Raw genomic sequence first — 27,920 nt, 5'->3', positions numbered from 1 at the left:
TGGGAACCCAAAGGACCACACCAGCCTAACCTCCAGTGAGGCAAGACCATGGCCAGGAAGTTCATGATTTCAGTGTGCCTCCCGGAAAAAATGAGAGACATGGCTTAATGTTGCCATTTTAGAGAGAAAGCCTGAGTCAAGGAGCTGGTTAGAATATCCAACAGTTTATTAAAAGCTCCCCTGGTCCCAGGGTTCCATGATGGCCCCTAAGTCCCAGGAGCCTTGCCCCTGACTGCCCCCATCCTGCCTCTAACAGCAGGAATATATAGGGGGCTGTCAGGGTCCCCTCTGATTTGACACCCCCAGGGAGCTGCCCCTTCCCAGGTCTATCCCTCACTCCCCCCTCCCCAGCCCAAACCCTGACTTTAAAAAAAAAATTAACTTGACAAGACGGGCACAGAACATCAGACAGCAATGGGGGAAGGAGGGTTCAGAGGAGGGATGTTGGGCTTTCCACCCAGGTATCCTCCCCCTCTCCCTGCCACCCAGGGGCCTTTCACACCCCCAGACCCTGCTCTCCTAGGACCCATTCTCTCATGCCCCCTGGGCCCAGAGTTCCCTTGGCAACAATATGATTTGGGCACCTGGAGGGATTATTATATTTCTCTGAATATATCTATGTATCTACACCCTACCCGCCCCTCCCCCCACTGCCCAGGGACTCTATACAGGTTCCCAAGGCACCCTAGGTGGGTATTTGACACGCACATACACACACACACACACACACACACACACACACACACACACCACACCACACACACACACACACACACACACACATCTCCCCCTTCCCCAGTCCATGATGGAGGAAGATACTGGCACCATGATGGGAAAGTCAGGAACTCCTGGGTCTGCACTGGGGCCCAAACTCTACTCCCACACCCAGAGCCAAGGGGCCTGACTTCACCCCAAGGGAAGCTCACAAGACGAGAAGGGACCAGGGAAACAGGAGCAAATGTCCCGACGCCTGCCCTTCTTAGTGTTGACTCAGGCTTTCCAAAGCCCCCAGAGCTCGGGTCCTCAACTTTGCAGGTTCTAGTTGCCGAGGGACCTAGGCCCTTCCAGCCCCAGGGAAACCCAGGCTTCAGCTCTCTTCCTCCACCCTTCTTTCAGCCTAGGTGGAGGGAGCCCAAGCAAGGAACGTCGTCAATCCCCCACGCAGTTCAGGAGTAGAAATGGGAAGAACCATTGAGGATGTGAGAAGCAACACTAGTACTTCGGCTCAGAGCGCCGGGTCCTGCCACTGACCCAGGCCCTGCCCCTTCATTCCCCCCACCTCCTGAGGCTGCCCGGCGAAGAGGCTGTGGGCTATTCCTTAGCAGCAGCAAGGCCCCGCCTCGGGGGGGCCCTGTCTGGGGTGGTGGCCCCAGCCAGGTCGGAGGACCTGGTGGTGCCAGGAGAGAAGGCTGGCGCCAAGCTGGGGGGGGCATGCCAGGTGGAGGGGGACCGTGGCTCCAGTGAGCCCCTGATCTCGGGACAGGGCGGGAGGGCCAGGCAGGGGCTGGGGGAGGGGCAGGATACCCCTGGGCAGCAGCCTCTGCTGGGATGCCTCCCAGGGCCATGCTGGAGAATCCCAGCCTCATGCTTTCTGCGTCAAAAGCCTCGATTTCCCGAGCCTGCCGTTCTAGCAGCGCTCGGATGCGCTCTGACCGACCTGTCTGCAGTGCCAGCAGCTCTTCCTCCACCTGTGACATACGACATGTGCTCAGGGCCGGGCGCGAGGAGCTGTCGAAGCTGGTCGGGGGGATCTATGCATCAGAGTCACCCCCCCACCCCAACTCTCTGGGGCCCCTACCCGTACCCGCTGCTCCAAAAGAGCCCGCCTCAGTGCCACTCTCTGCTCCAGCTCCCGGGCTTCACGCTCATGCTGACTCTCTGTCCGAATCTTGATCTTGCTCTGATAGGCATTAAGCAGCTCCAGCTCTTGTTGCAACTGCTGTCGCAGTGCTTGGAACTCTGACTCCTGGGTCTCATCCAGGCGAAGCTAGGAGAGGGTAGGAGCTGGGGTCAGACGTCAAAGGAACACCTGACCCCCCCACCCTGCGCTCCAAACCTTTTTCCTACCGAGTTTTTCCCACCTTCCCTCCATGACTACTGAGGCATTCTGCCTCCAAAATTCGGCCAGTTATATTCCCCCCAGTTCTGTTCATGCTGAGCCTTACTGCCTGGGAGCTGAGCATCTCAGAGATGGACTGGTCATATTGTTCTGCTAGGATGGCCAGCTTTCGGGTCTGTTCCTCTTTAAGCCGCTTAAGGAGGCTCTTGTGTTGGGCCTTGGGTGTGCCCTCCAGCAGGTGCCCCCGAAGGGCCTTGTACTGCCGAGTCTGGATCTTACATGTCTCCTGGAACTGCTTCTTGATCTGCAACTCCTTGGACTACGGAGTGGATGGGTTGAGTGGAGAGATGATGGGACGGGGCAAAGGAAGGGGGTAGGGAAGACAAGGAGGGAGAGGGAGAGACCGAAGCAGAGACAGAGAGAGGGGAGAGAAACAGAAAACATGTTAGACAGAGAGAGGGGAAGCGAAACACAAAGACAGAAAAGAGTATGAATTACACCCAACACAGAACATGGCAGAGAAAATAATCAAGACAGTGTTGGAAAGCATATGCATGGAGCCAGAGATGAGTGAGAAAGCATGCAAGGAAAGTAGAGTGCACAAGAGACAAAGAAAATACATGTGAGAAAATAAATGATTGAGAACCACAGAACACATGACCAAGGGATGCGGAACCAGTGAAAGGGGTAAAGTTTACATACAGAACACATACTCTAAGGACCAGAGCACTCTGAAGAGTCTTATAAATGGCGCCTTGGGGAAGGGGACTAGGTAAGCCACCAACTGGCAATTAGGAGAGAAGGGAACGTGCCCTTCCTGGTGCTCTCCCAGCATGGGGACCTGACCTAAAAGGAGGCAGCAGGAGTGGGGAAAGAGATGGCAAAAAGGACTAGAAAGGACCTCAGGCCGAGATGGTGCAAGGACCACAGGAGGTTGTAGAACTATTGCCCTGACAACAGCCCCAGTACTCTGCCCCATTCCATCTCTCCTCCCATACCCTACTCCTTACTTTGGTTTTCCCTCTCATCACCTGTCCCTCCCCTTGATGAATTCCGTTTCCATGAGACCATCTTCTTTTCGGTCCCCTATTCCTAGTCCATTCCATAGGATCCATGCTTTACCCATCAGTCTGCCCCCTATGGGGGGCTTGCTACCCTCCCCCTTCCCCTTAGCCCTCAAGGGCCATGCCTGAATGAGGGAAGAGGAAGGTGGGCAGACTGAACAAGACTGTGGGTGGAGTGGAAAATATGCAGTGAAGGGGCAAGGCAGTATGAATAAAGGCACAAGTTAGGATGACAAAGGCATCTGACAAATACATCCAGGTGGGCCAATGGCAAGAGACCCAAGTCTCAAGGGAATCCATAGCTGAGGGGCAAGGGAGACAAACCCTCCCACATTCTGGGCCCTAGAAACTAGTGCAAAACCACTGAAGGGCAGGGAACACTGCTAGGAGAGTAAAGCCAAAAGGACAAGGATCGGGGGCGAGGGACACAATGGAGATGGGAGTGAGGGGACAGACAGTCATGAGGTGGGATGGGAGAGCGATGAAGTGGGCTCTGAGTTGGGCTCTGGGGGGTTAACAGGGAAGGCTGAGGGGCGGCAGGACAAAGCAGACGGAGGCGGCGGCCTGAGCCAAGGGTATGGTTCCGCTCGAATGTTTTATTTAGGTTTATCTTTCTTGGGGATGGGGGGCAATTGAGGAGCAGGGTTGGGGATGGGGGTAAGAAACAGAAAAAATCAAATCAAAATCATGAAAAAAAGTGACTACCCCTCCCAGCTAGCCCTGCCCCAAACCAGAAGGGACACTGCCCGGGCCCTGGAGAAGGAATGAGGGTGAGGATGAGGACACACACAGTGGGAAGACACCAATAATTTAGGGGTGCTAGGGAGGGAACATAAATAAGTGTCACTTCCCAATTTAGTGGCTAGGAAGGGCAAACTGTCTGCAGATCCTATGGGAACCCCTTCTATAGAAGGGGCTCTGGTGGACAAAAGGACAGAACACACAAAGGAAGGGAAGGAATAAGGGCTGGGGAAGATCCTCCCCATGCCAGTGGGGTGGGAGATAAAGTGCATGTGCTCTCTGCTGGGGTGAGTGGTGGAAAGGAATCACCTCCAGGGTGGCAGGGCTCGGGGCTGCCGAGTTCGGAGACGGTGGCTGGAGGCAGCTCCAGGAGGGACTCGGGGAGGGGCTCGGGGCCTGGGGCAGCGCTGACCATGCCTCAGCAGTCGGGGGATCCTACTTGGACGTTCTCCCCGAAGCAACCCCCAACGGGCTAATGTCTGGGCAGCCCCAGGGGACAGATGAGCAGCTAGTCCCCTGCCAGCCCTAGCCAGTCGCCAGTTCCACCCTTTGCACAGGGCCCAAGCCTGGGCCAGCAAGGCCAGAGGACTCCTGGGCCGGTGTGGACGCCCACGGCGGGGTCCTGGGACTGGCAGCCGGCTTCGGAAGCCATCCTTGTTGGTCTTAGGGTAGAGGGCAAAGAGGCCCCGGTCGCCTACAGCCCCACAGCCCTGTAAGGTTCGGAAGGCTGATGGTGATAGGCGTAGCAAGGCCCGCAGCCAGAGCCTGGACAGCTCCCGCCGAAGCCTTGGGCCCTGTTGCCTTAACCAGCTGCCTCCGGCTGCCACTGTTGCTAAGGGTAGGGCTAGGCCTGGCCAGGCTAAGAGCCAAGCAGCCCCAAGGCCCAGGGGCACCCCAGCTAGGCCCCTTCGCCAACTCAGTCCTAGCACTGCCCCCAGGGCCACCCCCTGGGCCAAGAGCAGGAAAAGGCTGGGAGGCATGTGCAAGGCTGTGCAGAGCAACAAGTATGAGGCCCCCAGTCCCACTAATCCCACTTCCAAAGCCAACAGGGCAGCCTGTAGGCCACCTCCACCCTGGGCTGCCAAAAGTGGAAGTAGTAGCAATAGCAGTAGTGGCAAGAGGCCCGGGGAGGAGCCCACAGCAAAAGACAGACCAGCCAGGAGGCCATGGGACAAGAGGCCCAGGAGCTGACTGGCGGGGCTCGGTCTTAGGGGACAAGGGGGGGGCTCAGGAGGAATCTCAGGGGATGAACAACCATCCCCAGGATCCCTGGGAGTCCCAATGGGGGCTTCTTCATCCTCATCCTCCTCCAGGACTGGGGGCAAGACTGGCCCCTGGACCCATCCTAGCTCCAACTCCTCTCCCATGATACTCCACTCTTCCTTCCCCCACAACCTCCACTCCTCAGCCTCTTCCTGGCCGACAATCCTTCGCTCCCTGGCGCTGGGGGACAGGGTTTCAGGATCCTCAGCTTCCACCCCATGGGGTAGCCTCCACGTCTGGTCTCCCAGAATCTTCCGTTCCCCAGAGCTGGGGGACAGGGCCACTACCTCCTCGGCCTCCTCCCCCACAATCCTCCGCTCCTCTGGCCCTATGGAGGCCCTAGCCCCTTCCTCTCCCAGAATCCTCCGCTCTTGGACAGCTGCTTCCTTCTCTCCCAGTGTCCTGTGTTCCTGGGCTGCCTCCTCTCCTAGCAGGCTCCGCTCCTCCAATCTGGGCAGCTCCAGAGCCTGCTGTTGTCCCAGGGGTCCAGAGCTCTGGTCCGGGGCCTGAGGGGTAAGGGATTGGGGGGCTGGGGGGTGCTCGTCAGGACGTACTTTGAGGCTCTTGGGCTGTTGTCGGACTTGGGCAGCGTGCTTCTGGCGCAGCTCCTGCTCACGCCGCTTGTTGTACTCCAGCTGATTCCCCAGCTCCGTCTGGTGCTGCAGACGGGTGAGCTCGGCTCGGGTCCGCTGCACAGCCTGTAGCTGCCTCACCTCCAGCTCCCGAGTTGACTCATGCTGCCTCAGCAGCAGTGCACACTCGAGGTCCTTCTGGGTCTGCTTCTTGTTCAGGTCCTGGTGGGGCAGGGAAAGGGTGGAGGGGTACAGCCGTGGGGTCAGGGTTGGGGGATGGTTGGGGAAAGGCCTTAGAGAAAGGATAGGGATGGAGGAAGGTGACATCTCAAAAGGGAGCCACAAACCACCAAGGGCTCCTCTGGGGGACTGGGAAAATACCCAGCAGCAGTGGGTCTATAAGGAGTGAAAGGAGAACTCCTGTTGAGAAGTATGAGATGGGGAGAAGAGTAAGGGAGAGCTGAATGGGTAGGAAATGGGGAGTGAAGAGTACAGGGTAGAGAAACCTCAAAGAGGAAAGCCTAGAAGTAGATAGCATTGAGGAAAACTAAGAATAGAAGAAGGAAGTACAAGCAAGCTCAGAAGAAGAAAGAAGACAGGGACCTGATTGGGGAAAGGAAATAAAGAGGTATAAGAGAGAGGAAGGAGAAAGGAAGAGAAATCGGCAGGCAGAAGGGAGCTGTAATGAAGAGGAGATAGAGAAAGCAGAAGGGATGGGAGAAGAAAGCATCAAAAGCAACAGGAAAAGGAGTGGAAGAGGTGGGAGCATGGCGCTGGGTCCAGGCCTACCTCCCGCAGCAGGTCCTGATCCAGGCTGTGGCGGGCCAGGAGCATTTTACGCTTATACTGGCGGCACTGCAGCTCAAAGTACTGGCGCTGGCGCCGCAGCAGCCCAGCCTCCTCCTCTGCCTGGCATTGCTGCAGCTGCTCCTTCTGGCGCAGCAGCCACTCGGCCTTCTCCCTCTTGGGGGTGCTTGGATTCTCCTGCAGCTCCTAAGCAGGCATGGAAAGGCCCATCAGAGGTCACTCAGGGCTGGCTCCACCAGGCCTCCTCTGGATGTTCTGTCATCTATCCCACGATTCCATTTCTCCTCTTTGTCCTGTTTCTCAGTCATTTACCACTGACTCTTTCCCAATCTCTTCTCCTCCCACATGTAGAGAGGGGGTAAAGGAGTGGGAAGACATCAGGAAAGGAGGAAGATGGGGGCAATAGGGAAATAGAAGGTAAAAAAGGAAAGGGCCAGGAGTAGGAGGAAGGAGAAATGCCCAGGTCTCCTCTCTTCCCTCCTCCCCCTGTAGCCCTCTTTATGACCAGATCATCTTCCCCTCCATTCTCTTGCCTGTCCTCTCCCTCTCCTTTCTCCATCCCCCTCACCTCCTTGAGTTGTTCCTTCCTTAGCTTGTAAGTACGTTTCTGCGCTTCTAGAAGAGCAGCCAGCTCCTTCTTCTGCTGGCCTAAAATGTGCTGCTGAAATTTGCGCTCCTCTGCCTGGGCGGCACGGGCCTCCTTCTCCCCAATGGCCTGGTGGCGCCGGGCCAGTTTTTCCGCTTCAGCTCCAAAGCCAGCCCTCTGGGCCTCCAGGTCCCGCTGCAGCCGGGCACTGTGCTCTTCCCGCTCACCCCGGAGCCTTGATTCCAGGGCCAGAAGCTGCTTCTGGTGCTGCCGCCTCATTCTCTTATAGCCGCTCAACTGCTCCCGCAGGGCCGAGTCCTGCTCGTGCTCCTGGATCTGACGACTCACCTGGATTCAGAGCACACAAGAAGGAAAGACTCAGAACATTAGAACTAAAGGCCACTGCCAGCCTCTGGCCTTTGGTCTTAACTCACCAGGGAGGCAGTTCGGATGGTAGCAAAGTGATCTCGGTTTCGACAGTAGGCTCGTCGACGCGCAGAGGAGGAAGAAGTTGGAGGCTGAGGGGCCTGTAAGGGTCCTGGGGGTAGCTCTGGCTGATAGGGGTCATCATATAGGTTCTCAGGGCCCTGGAAAAAGGAAGGGGGGAGAATGAGGAACAGATGTTTCATGGACCTGAGTCCCTGGGACCAAGAAATGGAGAAAAAAAGAGACAAATAGACAGTTAGAAAAAGGGATACCTTAGGGGCAGCTAGGTGGCGCAGTGGATAGAGTACCGGTCCAGGTGTCAGGAGGACCTGAGTTCAAATTCGGCCTGACACTTGACACTTACTAGCTGTGTGACCATGGGCAAGTCACTTAACCCCAATTGCCTCACAAAAACAAACAAAACAAAACAAAAGGGATACCTTAGAGGCCCAGATTCCTGAGTTTTTAAGCCACACTGCCAAGATGTAGAGATGTCCTAGCACTACTCTTTAACAAGAGACAAGACTTTCTAGGGTTCTGCCCATATCTAGTGCTTGCATCAGGTTCCCCCCAACATCCTTCCCAACTCCCAGTTCATTCCCAGAAGCAGGCATGCTAAGGAGATATTGCTTACAGGGAGTCGGTGGATGATCGAGCTGTGAGAGGTGACTGTATGTTCACCTTCCTGCATCATGGCCATCTCTCCAGTCTCTGGGCCTTCTTCCTCCTCCTCCTCTTCTTCTTCCTCTTCTTCCTCATCCTCATTGTCAGATGCATCTGCTAGGCTGTTAACAGAGCTGCTCTGACTGGAAGCGCTGATCGACATACTGGGCACTGAGTGGCTACTCTCCAGGCTAGTCAGTGTCCCTGCCCGGTGAAGGTATGGTTCCGTCTCCTGAGAACACAGAGTATGCATTAAGGATAGTCATGAAGTGGACCGGGGTGAGAGCCAGTATGTGCTAGGGAGGCCCCAGGATCAGGAGGAGGGGGATGCAGACACAAGGTGAGCCGGGGTAGAAATTAGGGAGGTGAAGCTACGGGGCGGGGAAGGGGAAGGACAGAAGCATAAGTAATGCTGGGACAAAAAGCAATATTGGACTCACACAGGTCTAGTCATAACCCCTACTCAAACACCTCAAAGGCTCCCCATGGCCTAAAGGATAAAGTCTAAACTCATCCTTGTATTCACAGCCCTCCAAAACCTGGCCCCAACCTACCTCTCCAAACTTATCTTCCATTGCTCTGCTACCCAACATACACCCTATACTCAAGCCAAATGAGATAACCTGCTATTCCCCAAATATACCTTGTCATTTCCTTCCTCCACATTTTTACTTAGGCTACGCTATGCATTCTGCCTAAAATGTCCTCCCTCCCTCCTTCCCACCCCACGAACCCAAATTTTGACTGTTGATATCCTCCTACACCTTTAAGGTGCTGCTCAAATGTCATCCTTTCTACAAAGCCTTCCCTATTCCCCCAATGTATCTAACTACTCCCTCCTGAACCCCCAAGATTCTTTGTGTGAACTCCTTGCCCGGCACTTTTCACATTTTGCCTTGTGCTATAGTTATTTGTGTATGTGTCTTACCTCCCCTACTAGAGTATAAGCTCCACGAGGGCAGGGACTGTGTCTTAGTCATCCTTGTATTCCCACAGCGCCAACCAGAGTGCATTGTGCACCGTGCATTGTGGGTTCAAGTTCTGGCTCCGCCACTTACTAGCTGTGAAACCATGGGCAAGTCACTTAACCTCTCTGAGCCTCAGTTTCCTCATCTGTAAAATGGGGATAATACTACTTGCACTATCTACCTCACAGAGTTATTGTGAGGAAAGCGATGTGTAAACTTTGAAGCACTATAAAAACATGAGTGGTTATTATTATTGCACATACTAGCTGCAACAAATATCTGCAGAATGAATGGATGAGGGAAAGAGTAAATGGGATCCTTGGCCAGGAAAGAGTTGCTCACCTCCTCCTCCTCAGGGACTTCAGCGCTGGGGCCATTCTGTGCCTCCTGGAATAAGATCTTCTTCATTTTTCGATACTGTAGGTTATCTAGCTCCCGAACTGCATCCTTGGTCCTCTGGATCAAATCCATAATCACTGTGGGGGGTCTTTCCCGGAGCACAAAGCGGTGCTAAAGGAAGAAACCAGTGTGACACGTGGACATTTGCTCTGCCCCCTCCTTCTCCCTTCCCTTTGTGCACTTCAGGCATCCTAAAGACCAGACCCTATCAATGAAAACCCTAGCAATTCCCTTCTGCAGGACCCAGCAGTTCTCACCCACTCTGACTCAAGTTCCCTTCCCAAAAGGGACATATGTTAACTTCCCTGAGATTATCCATGCTCCCTGGCCTCTAGTTTCTGGCTCTCCAAATCAGGTCTGTCTTCCACAATGAGACCCCACATCTAACTCACTCCCCTCCCTGCCTCCAAAAAGACCTTTCACCTTGAGCAGCACGTCTGAAGTTGGTCTGTCTTGAGGAATTTTCTGGAGACAAGAGTCAACAAAATTTCGGAAGTACTCAGACCTGGAAGAATGAAGAAAGAACCAACAAGACAGTGGAGCACAACAGTCTTGACACAATATCTACTCCCCCAAACCTGCCTCATCTTGGAAAGAACGAATTTTCTCACCAATGTCCAGACTGGAGCACAGGGGACTCGTTCTGTGCAATGTGGTATAAGGCACTCATTGCATTCATATTGAACAGTGGTGGCTTCCGTTCCGCTGGGAAAAGAGGAAGGAGAAAAGATAAAGAGACCAGGAGTAAAACAGAAAAAGAAGAGACAAGAGAATACAGAGATGTAGGCAGACAAAGGAGCAGAAACATGGGAAAAGAGGGGGAAGTTGAGGCAGAGAAAGTCCCATTACCTAATTCTATGCAGGTAATCCCCAAAGACCAAACATCCACCTTGCCATCATACTGCCCTTCATCCATGGCCAAAATCACCTCAGGAGCCATCCTGGAAAAAAAGGCAAGAAAGAAAAGGAGCATAGTTCACACTACATCTCTTTTCCATAGCCCTAAAAATCCCTGCTTTCCAAATTCTCCTCTACCCTATCTTCCCTCCAACCCTCTCACCTTCCACCCTCCTCTAGCTATCTCCACATCCCAGCTCTGTCTCTAAACCCCAACCTTCACTGCCTCTCACCAGTATGGAGTGCCCACAAAGGAGTTGGCAGGTGCCATGATGGAGGCTGAGCCAAAGTCCCCTAGCTTGACCAAGCCTGGTTCCGACAATAAGATGTTCCCTGCCTTCACATCCCTGACAGGGGAAAAGAATATCAAGTGAGGGTTAATGGGATGTCTGGTTTGGGAGGGGAAGATAAAAAAGATTTCATGGGTGGGGTCAGGGATGATACATACCTGTGGATCATGTTATGAGAGTGTAAATAGGCCAAGCCCTGTAGTGCACCATGGGTTACAGCTGCTATCTCCACCTCCTGCAGGGGCTTCTTGTGCACTAATGATAATGATGAAAACCACTCACATTTATATAGCATTTTACATTTTACAAAGTACTTAGAAAACCAAGGAATGAAGGAGGGCAAGAAGGGGCCCTCCCTGCCTCTCTGGGTACCTACCCCCACCATTCCAGTTTCCTTTCAATTTTCCTTACTCTTTTAATATAAACTTTGGCCTTCCATATTTTCTCTGATTCCCCTCATTAGCCTGAGGGTCACTTACCCTCTAGAAGGTCAGAGGCAGAGCCCAAGCAATACTCCATCACCAGCTAAGGAAAAAGTGAAGAGTTGGAGGTAAGCAAGTCACCCGGTCTATCTGACTCAACTCCTAACTACAGCCAGCAGTTCCCAAGGAAATGATAAGGGGTCTCTTACACTAAGGTTTGTGTCTCCTCACTAGCATCCCTCATTCCAACCCTAATCCTGAGGACCACTTGTCTCCCTCCATAAAGTTTCACTTGACTGTTCTCACAGCCTTCCTGATTTATGACATTCTTAGACTTTATTACCCATCTTGATACTTAATATATTCCATTTTAAGTTGTTTACTTTGTCTCCCCAACTAGACTAGAACCAGGAACCATGAATATCTTTCTTTGTTGTCATTACTACACTCCCACCCCAACACTAAGCCAGTTCATCAATTTAACTTGGTTAAGGGGGACTGAGCCAGGTAGAAGGCCAAGTCTGGAGTTGGGGAGAAAAGTCACTGTTTACCCAAGCAGTATGTTCCCTCAGGTAACAGCCTCGGTACTGGATGGTATTCGGATGCCGGAGCTTCTGCAGAAATCGCACCTCCTTGATGATATCTTGCCACTTCTAGAACAATCAGGTTGGGAGGAAGATAATTATGGGTAAGTAGATGGGGTCTTCCATAGGTACATAGTGCCAGAGCCCTGGTTGTGGTTTCTATTCATAACCCCATCCCCACTCCGTACCCCCCCAGATCCTTACTTACCTCATTAGACTGCTTCCCACTATAGGACATCTTCTTGATGGCAACAACCTCACTGCTCCGGACATCACGAGCCTAGAGGGCCGTAGGGTTGTAAGAGTAGGGTTCTGCAATAGGGCCAGGACCCCAGAAGAAAACTAGGAAGGAGGTGAGACAGTGGGAGGATGGCCTACATTAGCTGAGGGGCAGCAGGATGACATCCTGGCAAAGAATTTTAGCATAAGCCTGAGAGAGATCAGTAGCCTAAGGAACTGGAAGGGGAAAAGAGGGAACAGCATAGCACAAGGTGACAAGGTGGGTTGGGAAAAGCCCACTCACAAAGTAGACAGCTCCAAAACTGCCATGGCCAATCTCCCGGAGATCAGAAAATAGTTTTTCAGGGTCATCCTTGAAGAAGAGTTCAGCCACATCTGGATCCTTCAGGCTCCCAGCCCGGCCCCCTGCCGGCATGTCGGCCCCGTGGGGGACAGGGATTGGGGCCCAGCCTAGAGTATAGAAACAGTCTTGGAAATAGGTACTTCTATGGCCAAAGGGGTAAAGAGGATGGGAGTAGGGAGGCTGGTGGAGAGGGTGGGTGGGGAAATCCTCAGAACAGGAACATGACCCCAGGTCTCCATCTCCTCCCCCATTCCTTTGTTGAGGGCAAGGCACTGCTGAGGACCAGCAGGGGCAGAGCAGAAACTACATTTCAACACTAAAAAAGAAGTTGTCATGGCAACAGAAGAAGGGGGTGAGAAGAGATGGTCCTAGAGTTCATAAAACTGCTGGGAAGGATTCTCAAATCCTAGTCTTAAAAACCACCACCCTAACCCAGCTCTTTGCTCCTCTACTCCTAAAATCTCTTTGCCTTCTAAAGATCTAGGAATCCTTTTTCCCAACCCCCAGCCTCAAATTCTATGTTTCCTCTTCCTTCCACAGCCTTGGCTCTTCCCTTCTTTCCCAAAAGCTGCCCAGCTACCTTCCTGCTTCTGCTCTCTGCACCACTCCCTCCCCCCCCCCATACCCTGAAGGAGAACAGGAAGTGGCCAGGCCGGACACTGTGGAAATCCGGCCATTGTCAAACCCATATTCACTGGGGATTAGGGGTGGGAAAGGAGAGAAGGGGTTCTAGAAACAAGCATGTAATGTTCAAATCATATATCTAAACCCCTCTGTCTTGTCTGTCTTTCAAGGTTCTCCATAATCTGAGCCTCCATCTCTTACCCAGTTCAACTTTATCTCCCACTATTCCCTAAGAAGCACTTTCCACTCCAGTCAAGCCAGTTTCTTCACTGTCCTCACTCTGGGCCCAGCTCCAATCCCACCTCCTTAATAGAGGCCTTTCCTGGCCATTCCAACCACCAATCACCCATCTTCTTTAAGGTCTTACAACATATATATTCTGTATCACATAATCTGGAACTTAATTATATTCTCCTATTGTTCTCTCTTGTTTCATGTCAGTTCCCCACTTCCCACAACTAGATTGTAAACCCCTTGGGGCATGAAGCCATCCTATCTTCTTGTGAAACCCTGTGGCTGAAAATGCAGAAGGTTCTACTTTTTGACTGATCCACTTTCATCTATAGGTAGTATAAATTATAGCTCCAGTCCATTTCCCACTAAGGCCATCCTCCACCTACCCCACAAGTAGAGAGGTTCAATTTGCAATACTGAGCTTGATATCGTCTCAGGACCCAGGGGTGCCAAGCAAGAACCTAATCCTTCCAGCTCTCCATCATTATTAGAGAAAAGATACCTTCTCCTTGCCCCTCCAAGCCCCTCTTCCCTAGAGGGATGTCAACAAAACTACATGGGCCATCAGCAAGTTAAAATTAGATTTCTTCCCACCCCAAGCCCCCAAATTACCCTGAACACAGTGACCCACAGCCTGAGGATGCCAGCAAAACTAACAGTAGATCTGGGAATCAGCCAAGTGAAAATCAGATTCCTCCCAGGTATCTCAGAGTCCAGTTTCTAGCAGAGAGCCTGGCACATTATATACATATATATGCGTATGCTTACTGATTGGTTGATAGAATAGAGTGCCTGGCACACAGTAGGACCCCAATAAGTATTTGTTGGATTGAGTTGTTAAGGTCAAGGCCAAGGCCCTGTAAATGTGGAGGCCAAACATAGGAAGAAAAAAGTATAAGACAGTTGGGGTCTCCAAATAGCCCACCATGATATAGATAACCTCTCTATCAATCCAGGGAAAGAGGATAGTATGGAAAATACCAGAGGTGAAATTCTCATGTCAACCGTCTTAAAGTATATCTGACCTCTTACCTCCTGGTCCCCATCCTAAGCCTTATGATGTCAAACAAAAAGAGACAGCAAGTGGTAAGGATTGAAATGCTAATTTAGATGGAAAGTATTCTTCCCCCACAAATACCTCCCTCCCTTTAAAGCAAAGATACAAGACTTCCAAATACTTCTTGCTAAAAGGACAGTATGGATGCAGGTCACCCACACGATCAAAGCTATCAAGCCAATCAGCAATCTGTCCCTTACCTCAAGAATAGTTTCATCATAGAAGGGCAAAGGAATAGCACAAAAGGGTTCAACGAAGGGGAGATGCCCCTTCCTGTAGACACTTCACTTATGCCATTGTGAATGCTGTCACCTGAACCCCACGTAGAAGTGAAGTGGTCCCTGCAGTCCCCAGGCCAAGCTGTCACAAGGTACCAGCACCCTGAATGCAAGCATGCTTTCCCAAGTCCCAAACCTGAAGATGCTGGGATTCAGCCTTCTGGATAAAGGGCTAAGAACCTGAGAGGGGGGTCCAACCTACCCTTCCCTCAGGGGGGCGCTCCCTCCCTATGACAACTATTAGGAACTCTCATGTTGCGATTTAAGGTTTACAAAGTGTACAATGCGCTTTCTTCAAAATAACCAGATGGGATAACCAGATGGGGCAAGCAGTATATTTAGGTAGTATATTTTACTGATGGAGAAATTGAAGCCCTAAGAGAACAAGTGACCTGCCTACAATCTCAATCTCAATCTCAATCTCAATCTCTCTCTCTCTCTCTCTCTCTCACTCACACACACACACACACACACACACACACACACACACACACACACACACACACACACACACACACACGGCTACTTAAGGCTGTAATGAGGGGACTAAGCCCAGGCCCCCCACAAGTGCAGCACACTACTCCGCAAACTGGGGGGTGTCTTCTCACCTGGAGGGGGTTGCTAGGGTGCCCCAGCGTCTCCGCCGTCGCCTGCTCCTGGGGTCCTGAAGTGGCTCCGGGGTCGCTGGGAGAGGGGGAAGGAGACTCCCCACCCCCTCGCTGCCTCTTCCTCGGCTTCGCCCCGATCCCAGGCTGGAACGGGGGCGGGAGGAGAGCGAGAGAGCCCCCTCCCCACCCCCCACTTCCTCGGGCGATAGGGGGGGAGCGCCTGACACTCCCCCCCACCCCCGATGTCCTCTCGGGGATGTTCGGATGGCCAATGACAAGCCGTCGAGTGCCTCCTGGTCGGCCCCCCCGGGGCGCCCCGTCGGGCGGCGGCGGCAGCTGGGGCGGAGGGGCGGGTGACAGTCCCGCGACCCCCACCCCCGCCCCGGCTTCCTCCTTCCCCCTCTCTCCACCAGGGGGAGGCGGGAAAGGCTGGAGCTGACCCTGCCCGCCCCTCCCTCCCTCCTTCCTTCCCTCACCGGCTCCCTCCTGCTGCTGCTGCGGCTGCTTCCCCCGCGCCCCGCTAGGCTTCTATCAACCTTCTTCGCGTTCCCTTCTTCCCTTCTCTCCCCCTCTCTCCGCTCGCCGGCCTGTCTAACCCTCGGCAGCAGATTTTCTCTCAGACCTCTCTCTCTCTCTCTCTCTCCTCAAACCTCTCTCTCTCCCTCTCTCCTTCTCTCCCTCTCTCGCTTCCCCCCAATTCCAAGATGGTGGCCGGGCGGGAGCGCGCAGGCGCGGTAGAGGATACCGGGCCAAAGGAGGCGGGGCCCGGAGGGAGGAGCCCCAAAGGAAACCTCCCTCCCGCGCCCGCGGTCCTCACCGCCCCAGCGGGGACCTCGCACCCAGCAAGGCTGAGGCCGCCCGGAGTGCGCGCGCGCGCTTCCGCCACGCGGACTCCGGGTGGGAGGAGGCTGGAAGGGGGCGGGACCCAGAGTGCCAACCCCCTCATCCTCCTCTCTCTGAATCTCCCACAGGCGGGGGAAGGGGAGAAGGCAAGAGACAGGTCGCATGCGCTCACCCCGCCTCGGGTCTCAGCCTGTTGCTAGGGGAAGCTTTGAGAGGGATGGCCTAGAAGGAAAAGGCGAAGCTGCGATTTGCGGCTGCGCGGGAGAGGAGGGGTCAAAAGAAGCGGCGTGCCTGAGGAAGAAAAGGCGGGAAAGTGGGCTACTCTGAAGTTTGTAGACCATCTGGACAAGGAAAGGATGCCAAAGAAAGAAATTAATCCAGACTGCCAGAGCTGCTCCAATCCGACCCTTTCCTCTTGCTGCGCATATACCAAGAAATTAAGGCTATTGGGAGAGCTGGGACTAAATTCTCAGTCTTTCCCGTCCCACAGGGAAAGCACTTTGTAAGCCTTAAAGCCTTCCATCAACGCTGTTTCTTTGGTCGTGGTCATTATCAAGCACTGTCCCTTCTCTGGTCATTCCTGCCCAAAGGCAGTAGCCCCAAGTCTCCAGGGAGAGAAAGCCGCTCTGCACTTGCCAGACTGGCAAACTCCATGCCTGTTAGACTCACAAAAACAACACCTCAGACTCACAGGAGGCATAAGAAATCTTTAATGGTCCTCAGCCGTCCTCCCTTATACTTCCCCCCTCCCATTTGATCCAACTCAAGAGGCCCAGATGAGAACATGAATCCCAGACCTAGGGAAAGAAAAAGAGATTACATCATCAGCTGCCTGAGGGCAGGAACTGTGTTTTGTTTTGCTTTAATATCTTGGGCACTTAGTTCACAGGGTCTTGCATCAAGTGCTTAAGGCAAGTTGACTACCAGAGGAAAAACCCAACAACATTGGTTGGGGAATTTAAGGAAACAAGTAGATAAGGCATATGATCATGAAAGAAGGGCTGGAAAGGGGTAGGATAATGCTGTATCAAGTAAAGTTTTGCACTCAGAACAGTACCAGTCATTAGGGATCCACTGTTATTTTCCTGAATTAATATGCAGGACCACATGTCTATTCATGTTTAAGCATTTAACAGTTCCTGTTTCCATTCAGGAACTGAAACAGGCAGAGCCCAAATCATAGAGTGAATCTGTCTTCACCATCCTATTCCTAGTGTGACCAGAGTCCAGAATCCAGTTTTCCAGACCAGAATCCAGCTTCCTCCTGATGACATCTTACCACTTCAAGACGACAAGAAAACTCAGAGACTTTATATGAACGGTTTTGTTTTGTTAGTTTTTACTATCTCCTTCTGTTATTATATGCCATCTGTAACATGTACTCTCTGCAGAGGCCCTCCCTTTGCAAGACCGATGTCAAAGTGTCAGTTCATGAGGACAAAAAATTGCCCCCTGGACAAAACTTTCCTCTCTTCCTTTTCTATATTGTTATGAACATATTATTAGATAGCATAGGATATTAGTTTTGGCTGTTTCATTGAGCAAACTTATTCGTTTTTCAAATGAAAGCAAAGGGAGGAAATGTGGTAAAAAATGAAAGTTCTTTAACTAAAATTTAAGAGTTGAATGCACATTACTGAAGGACCACCAGTTTTTGAAGGACCGCCCTTTCAGGGAGGAGACTATGACGAACAGCCGCATGCCTGCTGATGCTAGGGAGAGTGTGACCAAGCACTCCACTTCCGGGGTTCAAGCTTAAAAATGAGGAGAGAATGGAAGTGGGCTCTCACTCTCAGCACACACGCTGGCTCAGGTTTGACGGGTGTTCGGGTGATCGGCTCTGGTCCTTGGTGGCAGCACGTGCTTGACGCTGTTCTCAGCCTGAGAGGTAGCTTTGGGATTCGGGGCATACAGTAAGCACTCAATAAATGCTTGCTGAATGAACAAACCTCAAGTGGTGGAATTTCAGGCACCATAACCCTCATTCTTCTCCTGCTGAGTTGAACAGTGTGAAGGGCCTAGAGAAAAGAGGGGCAGAGGCTCTTACCTGTAAGCAAAGTACAGCCGTAAACTGTTAAATTTAGATATGGGCCCTCTGCCAAGATGTGTCCCAACGAGGATGGGTGCAGGCTGCTGCAAAGCAACATAGGAAGCCGAAGAAGAAAAGAAGAAAGCAGCTGAAGTAGAGAAGCCTGGAACCACATAAGACACGTTCCTCCTGTGGGTGAGAATGGAGGAAGGAAAATGATGAGATTATTTCCCTTGCCAGAGCTCTCCTGGACAGCAATAAATCAGGAGAGAGGTTAACAGTGATTAGGGGAAAGGGGGGTGTTAAGGAGGAGGGGAAGGTAGTTGAGACAGGGGAAATAGGTCCTAAACCTCAGGAAGAGACAAAAAGGACAGAATCCTGGGTACATGAGCAAAGAAAGTTCACATATGGTAGGGGTGGGAAGATGACAAAGACAGCTAAGGGTCTCACAGTCTGGTGCACTCACCATAGTAAGTAGCTTGGTGAGAATAAGGCCCTCATGGCTCCAGACATCATAACATTCCTCTTCTGGCTTGGAACTCTCAACCGCATATGTGTTCACAATATCTATCTCCCCTTCCTCTAAGCAGGATGTGGGTGGTTGGCTGGAGGGCAGGATTCTGGGGGCTGCATTGAAAATCAGGCAAGTCCCAGAAGTTTTCTCTATTGGCACAAGGGCTGTGATCAATACTAGCTCCTCTGCAGAAGAGCCTGGAGGGAAGGAAGAGAGGTGGGAGAAAATGGGAACTTGAGAACACATTTTAGAGAGTGGTGGAGTATTTTTCTCTATACATGCCAATGCAGATATTCTACATCATACATATTCAACTAAGTGTATCCCATTTTAAAAAACACACCATAATACTTATTTAAAGCTGGAAGGGACCCAATCCCCATTGATACCATTCCTTTTCTTTTCTACTTGGGATAATAATCATAGAATGTAAGAACTACAGAGAAAACTGGAGGGTCTTGCGTGGGCTGATGATGAGTGAGATGAGCAGAACCAGAAGAACATTGTATGTAGTATCATCAACATTGTATGTTGATCTACTGTGATGGACTATATTCTTCTCACTAGTGCAACGATACAGAAGAGTTCCAGGGAACTCATGATAGAAGAGGATCTCCAAATCCAGGAAAAAAAAAAAAGAGCCATGGAATATAGATGCTGAATGAACCATACATACTATTTCTTTTGTTTTTGGTGCTGTTGTTTTTCTATTTTGAGGTTTTTCATCATTGCTCTGATTTTTCTCTTATAACGTGACTAATGCAGAAATATGTTTAATGTTATTATGCGTGTATATATATATAGATATATAGAGATATATAAAATATATCAGATTACCTGCTGGGGAGGGAGGGGAGGGAGGGAGAAAAATCTGAAATTGGAAAGCTTGTATAAACAAAAGTTGAGATCTTTACATGTAACAGGAAAAAAATAAAATACTTTATTAAAAAAAAAAGAATGTAAGAACTAGAAGGAACCTTAGACATCATCTTATCTAATCCTCTCATTTTCCATGAATACAAATGGATGTTCAGAGAAATGAAGATTTTAGACTCGAAGAAATATGGTTCAGAGGGGTTGTGACTAACTCACTATCACACAGTGGGCCAGTGGCAGAGCTGGGATGATGCCCACACAACCACAAGTTTCTTCTTCCAACCTTATTAATAAACTCCTTCAAACCATAACTTGAAAAAAATAGTTTTATATCCACTGAAGCACCCAGCACGTTGTATGTAGCTTCTCAGCCAACACTATGACCAAGTGTAGTATAATGGAAAGCACTTTTTTTTTTTTAGTGAGGCAATTGGGGTTAAGTGACTTGCCCAGGGTCACACAGCTAGTAAGTGTGTAAAGTGTCTGAGATCGCATTTGAACTCAGGTCCTCCTGAATCCAGGGCTGGTGCTCTATCCACTGCGCCATCTAGCTGCCCCCCGAAAGCACTTTTCACTGACAAGAAATCTAGATGTTTAGTTCTGAGCAAGTCATGTCATTTCTCTGAACCTCCGCTTCCACTTGAGTACAATGAGAAAGTTAAACTACATGGTGTCTAAGGTTCCTTTTAGCTCTGACATTCTATGATTGTCAAGAAGAAAAGGATAGGAACACAGTGCTACTGGGAAGAAAAAGCTTTCTCAATTTCCTCATTTTTTTTTTTTTAGTGAGGCAATTGGGGTTAAGTGACTTGCCCAGGGTCACACAGCTAGTAAGTGTTAAGTGTCTGAGGCCGGATTTGAACTCAGGTACTCCTGAATCCAGGGCCGGTGCTCTATCCACTGCGCCACCTAGCTGCCCCAATTTCCTCATTTGTACCACAATGATAATACCACTTGTCTGCCTTGAGGCTTATGAATGACAGGTAAGATAATATATATAAAGATATCTTCTTCTTTTTTTTTTTTGCGGAGCAATGAGGGTTAAGTGACTTGCCTGGAGAGTCACACAGCTAGTAAGTGTCAAGTGTCTGAGGCTGGATTTGAACTCAGGTCCTCCTGAATCCAGGGCCAGTGCTCTATCCACTGTGCCACCTAACTGCCCCTATATAAAGGTATCTTGAATGCTGTACTCAAATGTAAGGAATTGCCATTTCATATTCCTGAGAGAGACAGGAAAATGTTTCTAAGAAACAGCAATGAATCAGGAGAAAGGTCAACAGTGATTAGGGGAAAGGGGGGTGTTAAGGAGGAGGGGAAGGTAGTTGAGACAGGGGAAGTAGGTCCTAAACCTCAGGAAGAGATTAAAAGGACAGAACCCCAGGTACGTGAGCAAGGATGGTTTACATATGAAACCATGGGAAAGGGAGAATTTCAGTACATGCCTAACCCTTCACATCATTTTCTTCTCTCACCACTTAGTCCCAGTTGGTGGCCACGGACAGTGGTCCATAGTTGTTGAGTCCGGTTCTTCTTGATACCATTGCCTAGGTTTAAACTGGTCAGTAATTTCACAGTATGAGAGTCAGGTCCAGGTGCTTTCCCAGCAGCTGTCCTATTCCCAGGGCACAGAGTCAGTTGACCCAGAGATCTCATGAAGGAGACCCAGTCCTATGTGTAGAAAGGTGGTTAACAGGGTTATAAGACCAAATTGACAGGAAAGACAGGCCTGAAGAAATAATGAAAGGGAGTAATCTTACCTGAGGGATATCAGGATCTCGAAGCCCATCACCATGGTTAAGGATAAAACCACCAAGGCCTAGACCTGAAGCCCCAAGTAGCAATAATGCAAGTGCAGCACAAACCAAAGGTGGACGGTGAGCTAGGCAGAGCTGCAGGTTTTCTCCTGCCTGCCAGCTGCCCATAGGGAGGTGAGGTGGCTAATCCTCTCTCTCTGCTGGAACCTGCCAGAGGAAAACAAATTCAATTAAGCAAGTATGTGTTAAATATCTACTCTAAGCTAGGCCATGTACTTGGGCTCCAAACAACCCTCCCTTCAGTCTTATATTGCAGGGTCACAGTCCAACATTTTCATAGATATGTAAGTACAACATAATTTCAGGCTGGAGAGAACAGTAACAATGGCAGGAGAGGAATATGATCAGCAAAAACATCCCTTAGAAGGTGACACCTGAATTAAAAGACAGGAAATAGCTTGTCAGAAAGGCTGAAAAGGGTACAGGGTAAAGCCAATACATCATATCTTTTACCCCCAAACCAATCAAGGAAAAAGGTAGAAAGAAACGGGGTGGAGATAGGAAAACCAATTTTGCAGGAAGGGAGCCCTGCCCCTATGCCCCCATAGGGCAGTTTAAATCCCCTTAAAGTGGGTGTAGGAAAGAGGGCCCCGTGTGTGTGTGTGTGTGTGTGTGTGTGTGTGTGTGTGTGTGTGTGTGTGTGAGAGAGAGAGAAGTCTGAAAATGCTTAGGACGAAGGGTTATAGGCCTAGAAGATTCTAAGGAACTGGGAGACTAGTACAGGCTGAAGTGAAAGGTTTATAGGATGGCATTTCGAAGAATGAAAAAGTGGGGGTGGGGGAGAAGAGGAAAGAACAAAAGAACAAAAGAGTAACAATTTACATTCTAGGTAAGTTTTCTTACACTTTCTAGCTGACAGCCCTGTGGGTGCAAATAATTGTTACAGGGGAGGAAAGTGAGGCTCAAGGGGAAGAAATGACTTGCCCGAGGTCAACACAGCAGCACTAAGTAGCTGCGGGAGGAGTAGAAGCCAGGCTTTCTATTTCCATTATATTAGGATGCCAGTGTCTGTAGGGAAGGGGGTGGGGGTGGGGGGCTCGGGGCGGAGTACAAATGTGCCAGGATTAGGCATCATGAGGAGTGACGGGGTAGGGACTGGTCCCCACAACCTCCTTCACCCTTTCGCCTTCTAAAAATAACTAAGTAGAGACAGGTGGAACCTCTGGACCAGGATGGGTTTCAGCATCTTCGGCTACTTTCCTCCAAACCGTGGTCCCTCTCAGGGATCCCTTCTATGGGCCTGCACCCAGAGCGTTCCTCTCCTCCCAGTTTGCTTTCCCCCTTCTCCCCTCCCTCAGCTAGCAAGCTCCCTCCAGCACAACTGCGTGAACCCTGGGCTCTCACCCTTTAAATGCCCAGACGAAGTCCAGAAGCCCACCTGACGTCACGCGCGGAACAAGGAAGAGGCTGACCACACATGCGCGTTCGTTCTATCTCTAACCTTCGTTGCCAATCTCTGTAAGGAAGCTTAAAGGGCCTAAACGGCCGATTTTCTCGGTTCCGGAAATTATGACTGAGTCAAACCATTTTGACATTTAATACAGGTGTAGAGAATAAAGTATTAAGCTTCTCTCCCCTTTCCCTCCAAAAAAGGCTAATGTCAGAGGGATGTAGCTATCAGTTTTCATCTGAAATACCTTTAAAACTATAGACCGCCCCTGTATATTAAGAGATAGGAGCTTTAATGCTACATTTGTCGCTGGCATTGGATTAGACACTCCCCCCGCTAGTTTATACCACTTTCACAACCTGGTCCCTCCACGAGGTGAAGAGTTCCCACTTGCGGTAAGTGGGGGCTCTTCAGTTCTGTCTTTTTGGTGCTACTTTCAGGGGGTTTGCTTATATTTATCCGATACTCCTGTGTATCAAGTTACAATCTAGACTACGGTGACGAATAATCAGTAGCTTCCCACAATATATAATTCAAAGACTAATAACAGAAAGGGATCCTGTTTCCAGGTCAAGGACTTCTATATAGTTTATATATATATTTTTGTATCCAAGTCTATTTGCCTAACCAAGCAATTACTCGAGCAAGGTACTGTGCTAGGTGCTGAAGAGACGAAAACAAAATGCAAATCTGTTTTTGCCTCCAAAGAGCTTGCAATCTCTTGGGAGGAGACAGTATCAATCAATCATTCAATAAACATTAAGTGCCTACTATGTAAAGAGAGGCAGGCTTATGTACGCGATTGAATGGGAAAAGAACATTTATGACTGTAAGATCAAGAAAGACTTCCAGTAAGAAGAGGTATATCTTGAAGGAAGACAGGGATTTTAAGGGGAGGAGGTGAGGAGAAAGTGCGTTCCAGACCTAGCGAACAGATAGTGAAACTGCACGAAATTGGCGGGGGTGGGGGGCGGAATACCAAGATTAGGAAATAGCTTTTAAGAGAATGAGGCGAGAGAGAGACAGAGACATAGATGATAGATCTTTGAATAATAATAATAATAATTATTATTATTATTATTATTGTTGCCGAGACAATTGGGGTTAAGTGACTTGCCCAAGGTCACACAGGTAGTAAGTGTCAAGTGTCTGAAGTCGCATTTGGCCAGGGCCGGTGCTCTAGCCACTGCGCCACCTAGCTGCCCTGAGAATTATTTTTTAAAGAGAATTCTTGGGAATTTTACTTATAAGAGAGGGGTGTTGGACCCTCACACTTTCCCACAACAGCCCCTCCCATTGAATTCAATCCTGGGGGATCCTGACCCCAGAGAGACATCGGGCTTTTTGTATCATCCTCCTGAAGTATCTGGAAAATCTCTTAAATACAGCTTAGATTTGTACCATGTCAGGGATGTCCCCTAAAAGAGTTTAAAAGAATAATTTTTAGATATCGGGTACAGGGTAACATTTATTTCCTCTACCATAGAGTAATGATTAAAATGCAGGAGACGTAAGCACGCATTGACAAATATTTGCTAAGACATGAAACAGTAACAAAGGACTCAGAATCCATATATTGATACATAAACATATAATGCTCTCAAATCATAAACATAGAAACCATTAAAATGCAGAAATACCTTTTTCTATTCATTTCTATTATTCTCTCCTGTGAAGTAAAGATAGCTATGAGACTGATGGGACTGCTGAATAGACTTCACTTTCACTTCACTCTGCACACTCCAAGCCACAACTCAAGGTTCCTATTTTCTGGCCAACCTGACCTACAAAACTGTAACCTTCTGTAATAGTTATCTTCACTCAGAATGGGAGCAGAATTGCAGGAAGTACTATTGGGCATCCTGCACCCAGATCTCTCAATGACTCCAAGACCTATCTAGCTCACAGTATGGCCACCAAAACTAGAAATCTCAGGATCCATGTACCTATAATAAAGGAAAGAAATACAGAATAGAAGCTAAAGATTTGAAATACAGTCTAAGACTCACCCAGAACACATATTTTTGGTGATGGTGGTGGTGGTGTGTGTGTGTGAGTGAGGGGGGGGGGTGGTATACAGATTATAGCTTCTCAGTAGTGAAATTCCTTACCCCACTTTAAGATAGAACTCAAAAAAAAAAAAAAAGATAGAACTCCAAGGGAAAGATGTCAGAATCTCAAGCCACACTTTTGAAAGAAAGTAAAAGAGGGGCAGCTAGGTGGCACAGTGGATAGAGCACTGGCCCTGGAGTCAGGAGTACCTGAGTTCAAATCCAGCCTCAGACACTTAACACTTACTAGCTGTGTAGCCCTAGGCAAGTCACTTAACCCCAATTGCCTCTCTAAAAAAAAAAAAGAAAAGAAAGAAAGTAAAAGAGAATGAACTCCATAGTGTTTCTCTTTTTAAGTGTATTGAATGGGCAGCTTTTTCCTTTTTTCTTTCTTTTTTTTCTTGCAGGGCAATGAAGGTTAAGTGACTTGCCCAGGGTCACACAGCTAGTGTCTGAGGCCGCATTTGAACTCAGGTCCTCCTAAATCCATCCAGGGCCAGTGCTTTATCCACTTCGCCACCTAGCTGCCCCCAGCTTTTTCTTTTTGTTTATTATTCATTTACACCTTCCATTGCTCCCTTTAATGGAACAATAAACTCCCCCCCCAAAAAAAATCCCATAAGGAAATTTGCAAAATAAATAGGCACAGTCGGTCATTTGACATTGAACAAAAAAAAAAATGCATGCCTTATTCTAGATTTTTAAAGGTTTTTAGAGGGACTACTCCTCTAGTAGGAAGTGGGTGGCATGATTAATCTTCAGTTATCTGGATTCCTGGTTTAGCTACATTAATAAGAATTCTAAAGTCTTTCTTTTAAAAATTTTTTTTTATTGAATAGAATTTTATTTTCTAAAATATATGTAAAAACAAATTTTAACATCAATTTTTTAAAAATTTGTGTTCCAACTTCTCTTCTTCCTCCATTCCCACCCCCCACCCACTAGAACTCAAGCATTTCAAAATAAGTTATACATGAGTAGTCATGGAAAACATTCCCACATTAGCTAGGTTGTGAGAGAAAACAGTAAAAAAAACCCTAAAACTTCAGATTGAGGAATTATCAAAGAGGAAAAAAATTTTTTTAAAAATGTGTTTCCAGGGGCAGCTAGGTGGTGCAGTAGATAGAGCACTGGCCCTGGAACCAGGAGCACCTGAGTTCAAATCCTGCCCCAGACACCCAACACCCACCAGCTGTGTGACCCTGGGCAAGTCACTCAATCCCAATTGCCTCACCAAAAAAAAAAAAAGTGTTTCCATCTATTTTCAGATACTATCGCTTCTTTCTCTGTAGATGGGTTGCCATTTTCATAAGTCCTTCAGGGTTATATTGGATCATTGCCTTGCTGAAAATAACCACATGTTTCCCAGCAGATCATCTTACACTATTGCTGTTATTTTGTATACAGTACATTTCACTCTGCTTCAGTTCATGTAGGTCTTTCCAGGTTTTTCTGATAGTATCCTGTTCATCATAACCTAAATAAAGTACCTTAAACCTGACAAAGAATTTTCTTCACATTAGCCCAGCAAAGTAGGTACCATATGTTTTGCCATTATATTCAATCATCATAACTATTTCCCTCCCTCCTATTCCCTTCCCATGATATTTACTCTATTTTCTATCTTCTTTTAAACTATTCCTCTTCAAGTGTTTTACTTCTGACTGTCCCCTCCCCTGTTTTCCCCCTATAATGTCATTGTATAAAGTCTTCTCCTAGTTCTCAATTCACTCTATCAGTTCATAGAAGTTTTCCCACTTTTCCTTGAAACTATCCATTTCCTCTGGCATTTCATTTGTAAATCATATTTTGTTTATTCTCTAGTAGATGGGCACCCCCTTAGTTTCCAGTGCTTTGTACATGCCCTGATCATCAAGATAGAGACACCCAAGTGGCAGGTGGCAGGGATCTACTTTAGGGGAAGACATCTTGAATTCCCTACCACATAGGTGGGAGCAGTCTCTTTCCATCCCATGGGAACAGGTGATGTCTTTAAAACTAACAGACTGGGAAACAAAGTAAATGCCCATTGATTGGAGAAGGACTAAACAAACAGTGGTATCTGAATGTAATGGAATGCTATTGTGCTATAAGAAATGTGTGTGGGGGCAGCTAGGTGGCACACTGGACAGAGTACTGGCCCTGGATTCAGGAGGACCTGAGTTCAAATTTGGCCTCAGATACTTGATGCTTACTAGCTGTGTGACCTTGAACAAGTCACTTAACTTCAATTGCCTCACCCCCCCCAAAAAAAAGAAATGTGTGTGGTGATATACAGAAGCATGGAAAAATCTGTATGAACAGACGCAGAGCAAAGTAAGCAGAATCAAGAAAACTAGTGATTACAACAATGCAAATGGCAAGAACTACACACTAAAAAAAAATAAAAAGAGAATATAACAAACTTATAAAGATCAAGCAGGACTCAAATGAAGAGATATGAGAGGACATTCCCAGCCTGCTCCTTCATGAAGGTGGGAGGTCCACAGCTGTTACAGATTGCACATGTTTTCAGATTTTTTCAATGTATCAATCAGATATGCTGACTTTCCCCCCTCCCTATATCAGATATATTATATATGTATAAATACTTATTATTATATATATATATATAATATATCTGATATTGTCATATAAGATTCCTCTCTGGGAGGGGGTGGAAAAGGGATACTTGTCATAACTATGGTAATATAAGAAACAGAAAATATCAATAAAAACTTATTTAAAACAAAACTAACAGACTGGAACAATGTTGTGTCCAGAGGGTAAAGGTCTTGCCCCCTCACAGCATGGGCACCATGCACAAAGTTGGGTATGTATGGGGGGAGACCACCCATCTTTACCCCACTTTAGGTCTTGTGGTCCCAAGAATCAGGTTTGGGGTTTTGGTTGGTTGTATTTGTCCTTTTCAGTTTTAAGTGCAGATGGTGGTAAACATGAACATGAGTGTCTGAGCCATGGCAACCTTGGAGCCAGGATTTCAGGTCAGATATATTACTTCCTGCCCAGCATAGAAACCAGCACTGGGAAGCAAGGCCAGGGGAACTTGGGACTTGAAATTTGGTGGGATTATGCCAGATAGGAACTGAGTTAAGCTATCAACCTGATCTCCCTCTCCTTCCCAGAGACTGAAGTAGTCTAGGGAGGATTATACTCCCCAGTTGTTGGTGGGGTGGGGTGGGGTGATGTTTGAATATTTGTTTTTGTCATATCTTTGAAATGAAAACCATGCTTGGCCACTTTACTTTGATCTAGATAAAGACTTTATATTGTTACTA

General features: G+C 48.8%; 2 protein-coding genes across 6 annotated transcripts; both read right to left on the bottom strand.

Moving 5' to 3' along the window:
- Positions 1 to 145: 145 nt before the first annotated feature.
- On the bottom strand, positions 146 to 15,875 carry TAOK2 (TAO kinase 2). Of its 2 annotated transcripts, XM_043963871.1 has the most exons (19): positions 15,126 to 15,865; positions 12,265 to 12,431; positions 11,950 to 12,021; positions 11,709 to 11,810; positions 11,215 to 11,260; positions 10,894 to 10,990; positions 10,679 to 10,792; positions 10,398 to 10,489; positions 10,160 to 10,253; positions 9,972 to 10,053; positions 9,492 to 9,659; positions 8,153 to 8,413; positions 7,527 to 7,679; positions 7,075 to 7,440; positions 6,489 to 6,692; positions 5,682 to 5,921; positions 2,166 to 2,378; positions 1,805 to 1,987; positions 146 to 1,688 (listed from the first exon to the last, which is right to left on the bottom strand). In XM_043963871.1, the coding sequence occupies exons 2-19, from the start codon at positions 12,394 to 12,396 to the stop codon at positions 1,167 to 1,169; spliced, it is 3,141 nt and encodes a 1,046-aa protein (XP_043819806.1). In that variant the 5' UTR covers positions 12,397 to 12,431; positions 15,126 to 15,865; the 3' UTR covers positions 146 to 1,166. The 2 variants fall into 2 exon arrangements, with proteins under 2 accessions (XP_043819806.1, XP_043819796.1); XM_043963861.1 differs by lacking the exons at positions 146 to 1,688; positions 1,805 to 1,987; positions 2,166 to 2,378 and having other exon boundaries at positions 2,425 to 5,921; positions 15,126 to 15,875.
- Positions 15,876 to 16,658: 783 nt separating this feature from the next.
- On the bottom strand, positions 16,659 to 22,698 carry TMEM219 (transmembrane protein 219). Of its 4 annotated transcripts, none has more exons than XM_043975060.1 (6): positions 22,546 to 22,698; positions 21,145 to 21,348; positions 20,860 to 21,055; positions 18,464 to 18,708; positions 18,016 to 18,186; positions 16,659 to 16,765 (listed from the first exon to the last, which is right to left on the bottom strand). In XM_043975060.1, exons 2-5 carry the CDS (start codon positions 21,307 to 21,309, stop codon positions 18,049 to 18,051), a joined length of 744 nt encoding a protein of 247 aa, XP_043830995.1. In that variant the 5' UTR covers positions 21,310 to 21,348; positions 22,546 to 22,698; the 3' UTR covers positions 16,659 to 16,765; positions 18,016 to 18,048. The 4 variants fall into 4 exon arrangements, with proteins under 4 accessions (XP_043830995.1, XP_043830997.1, XP_043830996.1 ...); XM_043975062.1 differs by having other exon boundaries at positions 22,580 to 22,692; XM_043975061.1 differs by lacking the exon at positions 22,546 to 22,698 and adding an exon at positions 22,362 to 22,537.
- Positions 22,699 to 27,920: the final 5,222 nt, after the last annotated feature.

This window comes from Dromiciops gliroides, chromosome 1 (assembly GCF_019393635.1).
Source record: "Dromiciops gliroides isolate mDroGli1 chromosome 1, mDroGli1.pri, whole genome shotgun sequence".
Classification (NCBI taxonomy): domain Eukaryota; kingdom Metazoa; phylum Chordata; class Mammalia; order Microbiotheria; family Microbiotheriidae; genus Dromiciops; species Dromiciops gliroides.
This window is presented reverse-complemented; position numbering and strand designations above follow the sequence as displayed.

Coding starts and splice junctions, on each gene's coding strand:
- TAOK2 (XM_043963861.1), bottom strand. CDS start 12,396: ATGCCGGCAGGGGGCCGGGCTGGGAGCCTGAAGGATCCAGATGTGGCT. Junction 11,811..11,949: donor GTGGGAAGCAGTCTAATGAG/GTAAGTAAGGAT, acceptor TGATTGTTCTAG/AAGTGGCAAGATATCATCAA. Junction 9,660..9,971: donor CTTCAGACGTGCTGCTCAAG/GTGAAAGGTCTT, acceptor TTCTTCCTTTAG/CACCGCTTTGTGCTCCGGGA.
- TMEM219 (XM_043975060.1), bottom strand. CDS start 21,309: ATGGGCAGCTGGCAGGCAGGAGAAAACCTGCAGCTCTGCCTAGCTCAC. Junction 21,056..21,144: donor GAGATCCTGATATCCCTCAG/GTAAGATTACTC, acceptor TTCTACACATAG/GACTGGGTCTCCTTCATGAG. Junction 18,709..20,859: donor CCACCAACTGGGACTAAGTG/GTGAGAGAAGAA, acceptor CCTTCCCTCCAG/GCTCTTCTGCAGAGGAGCTA.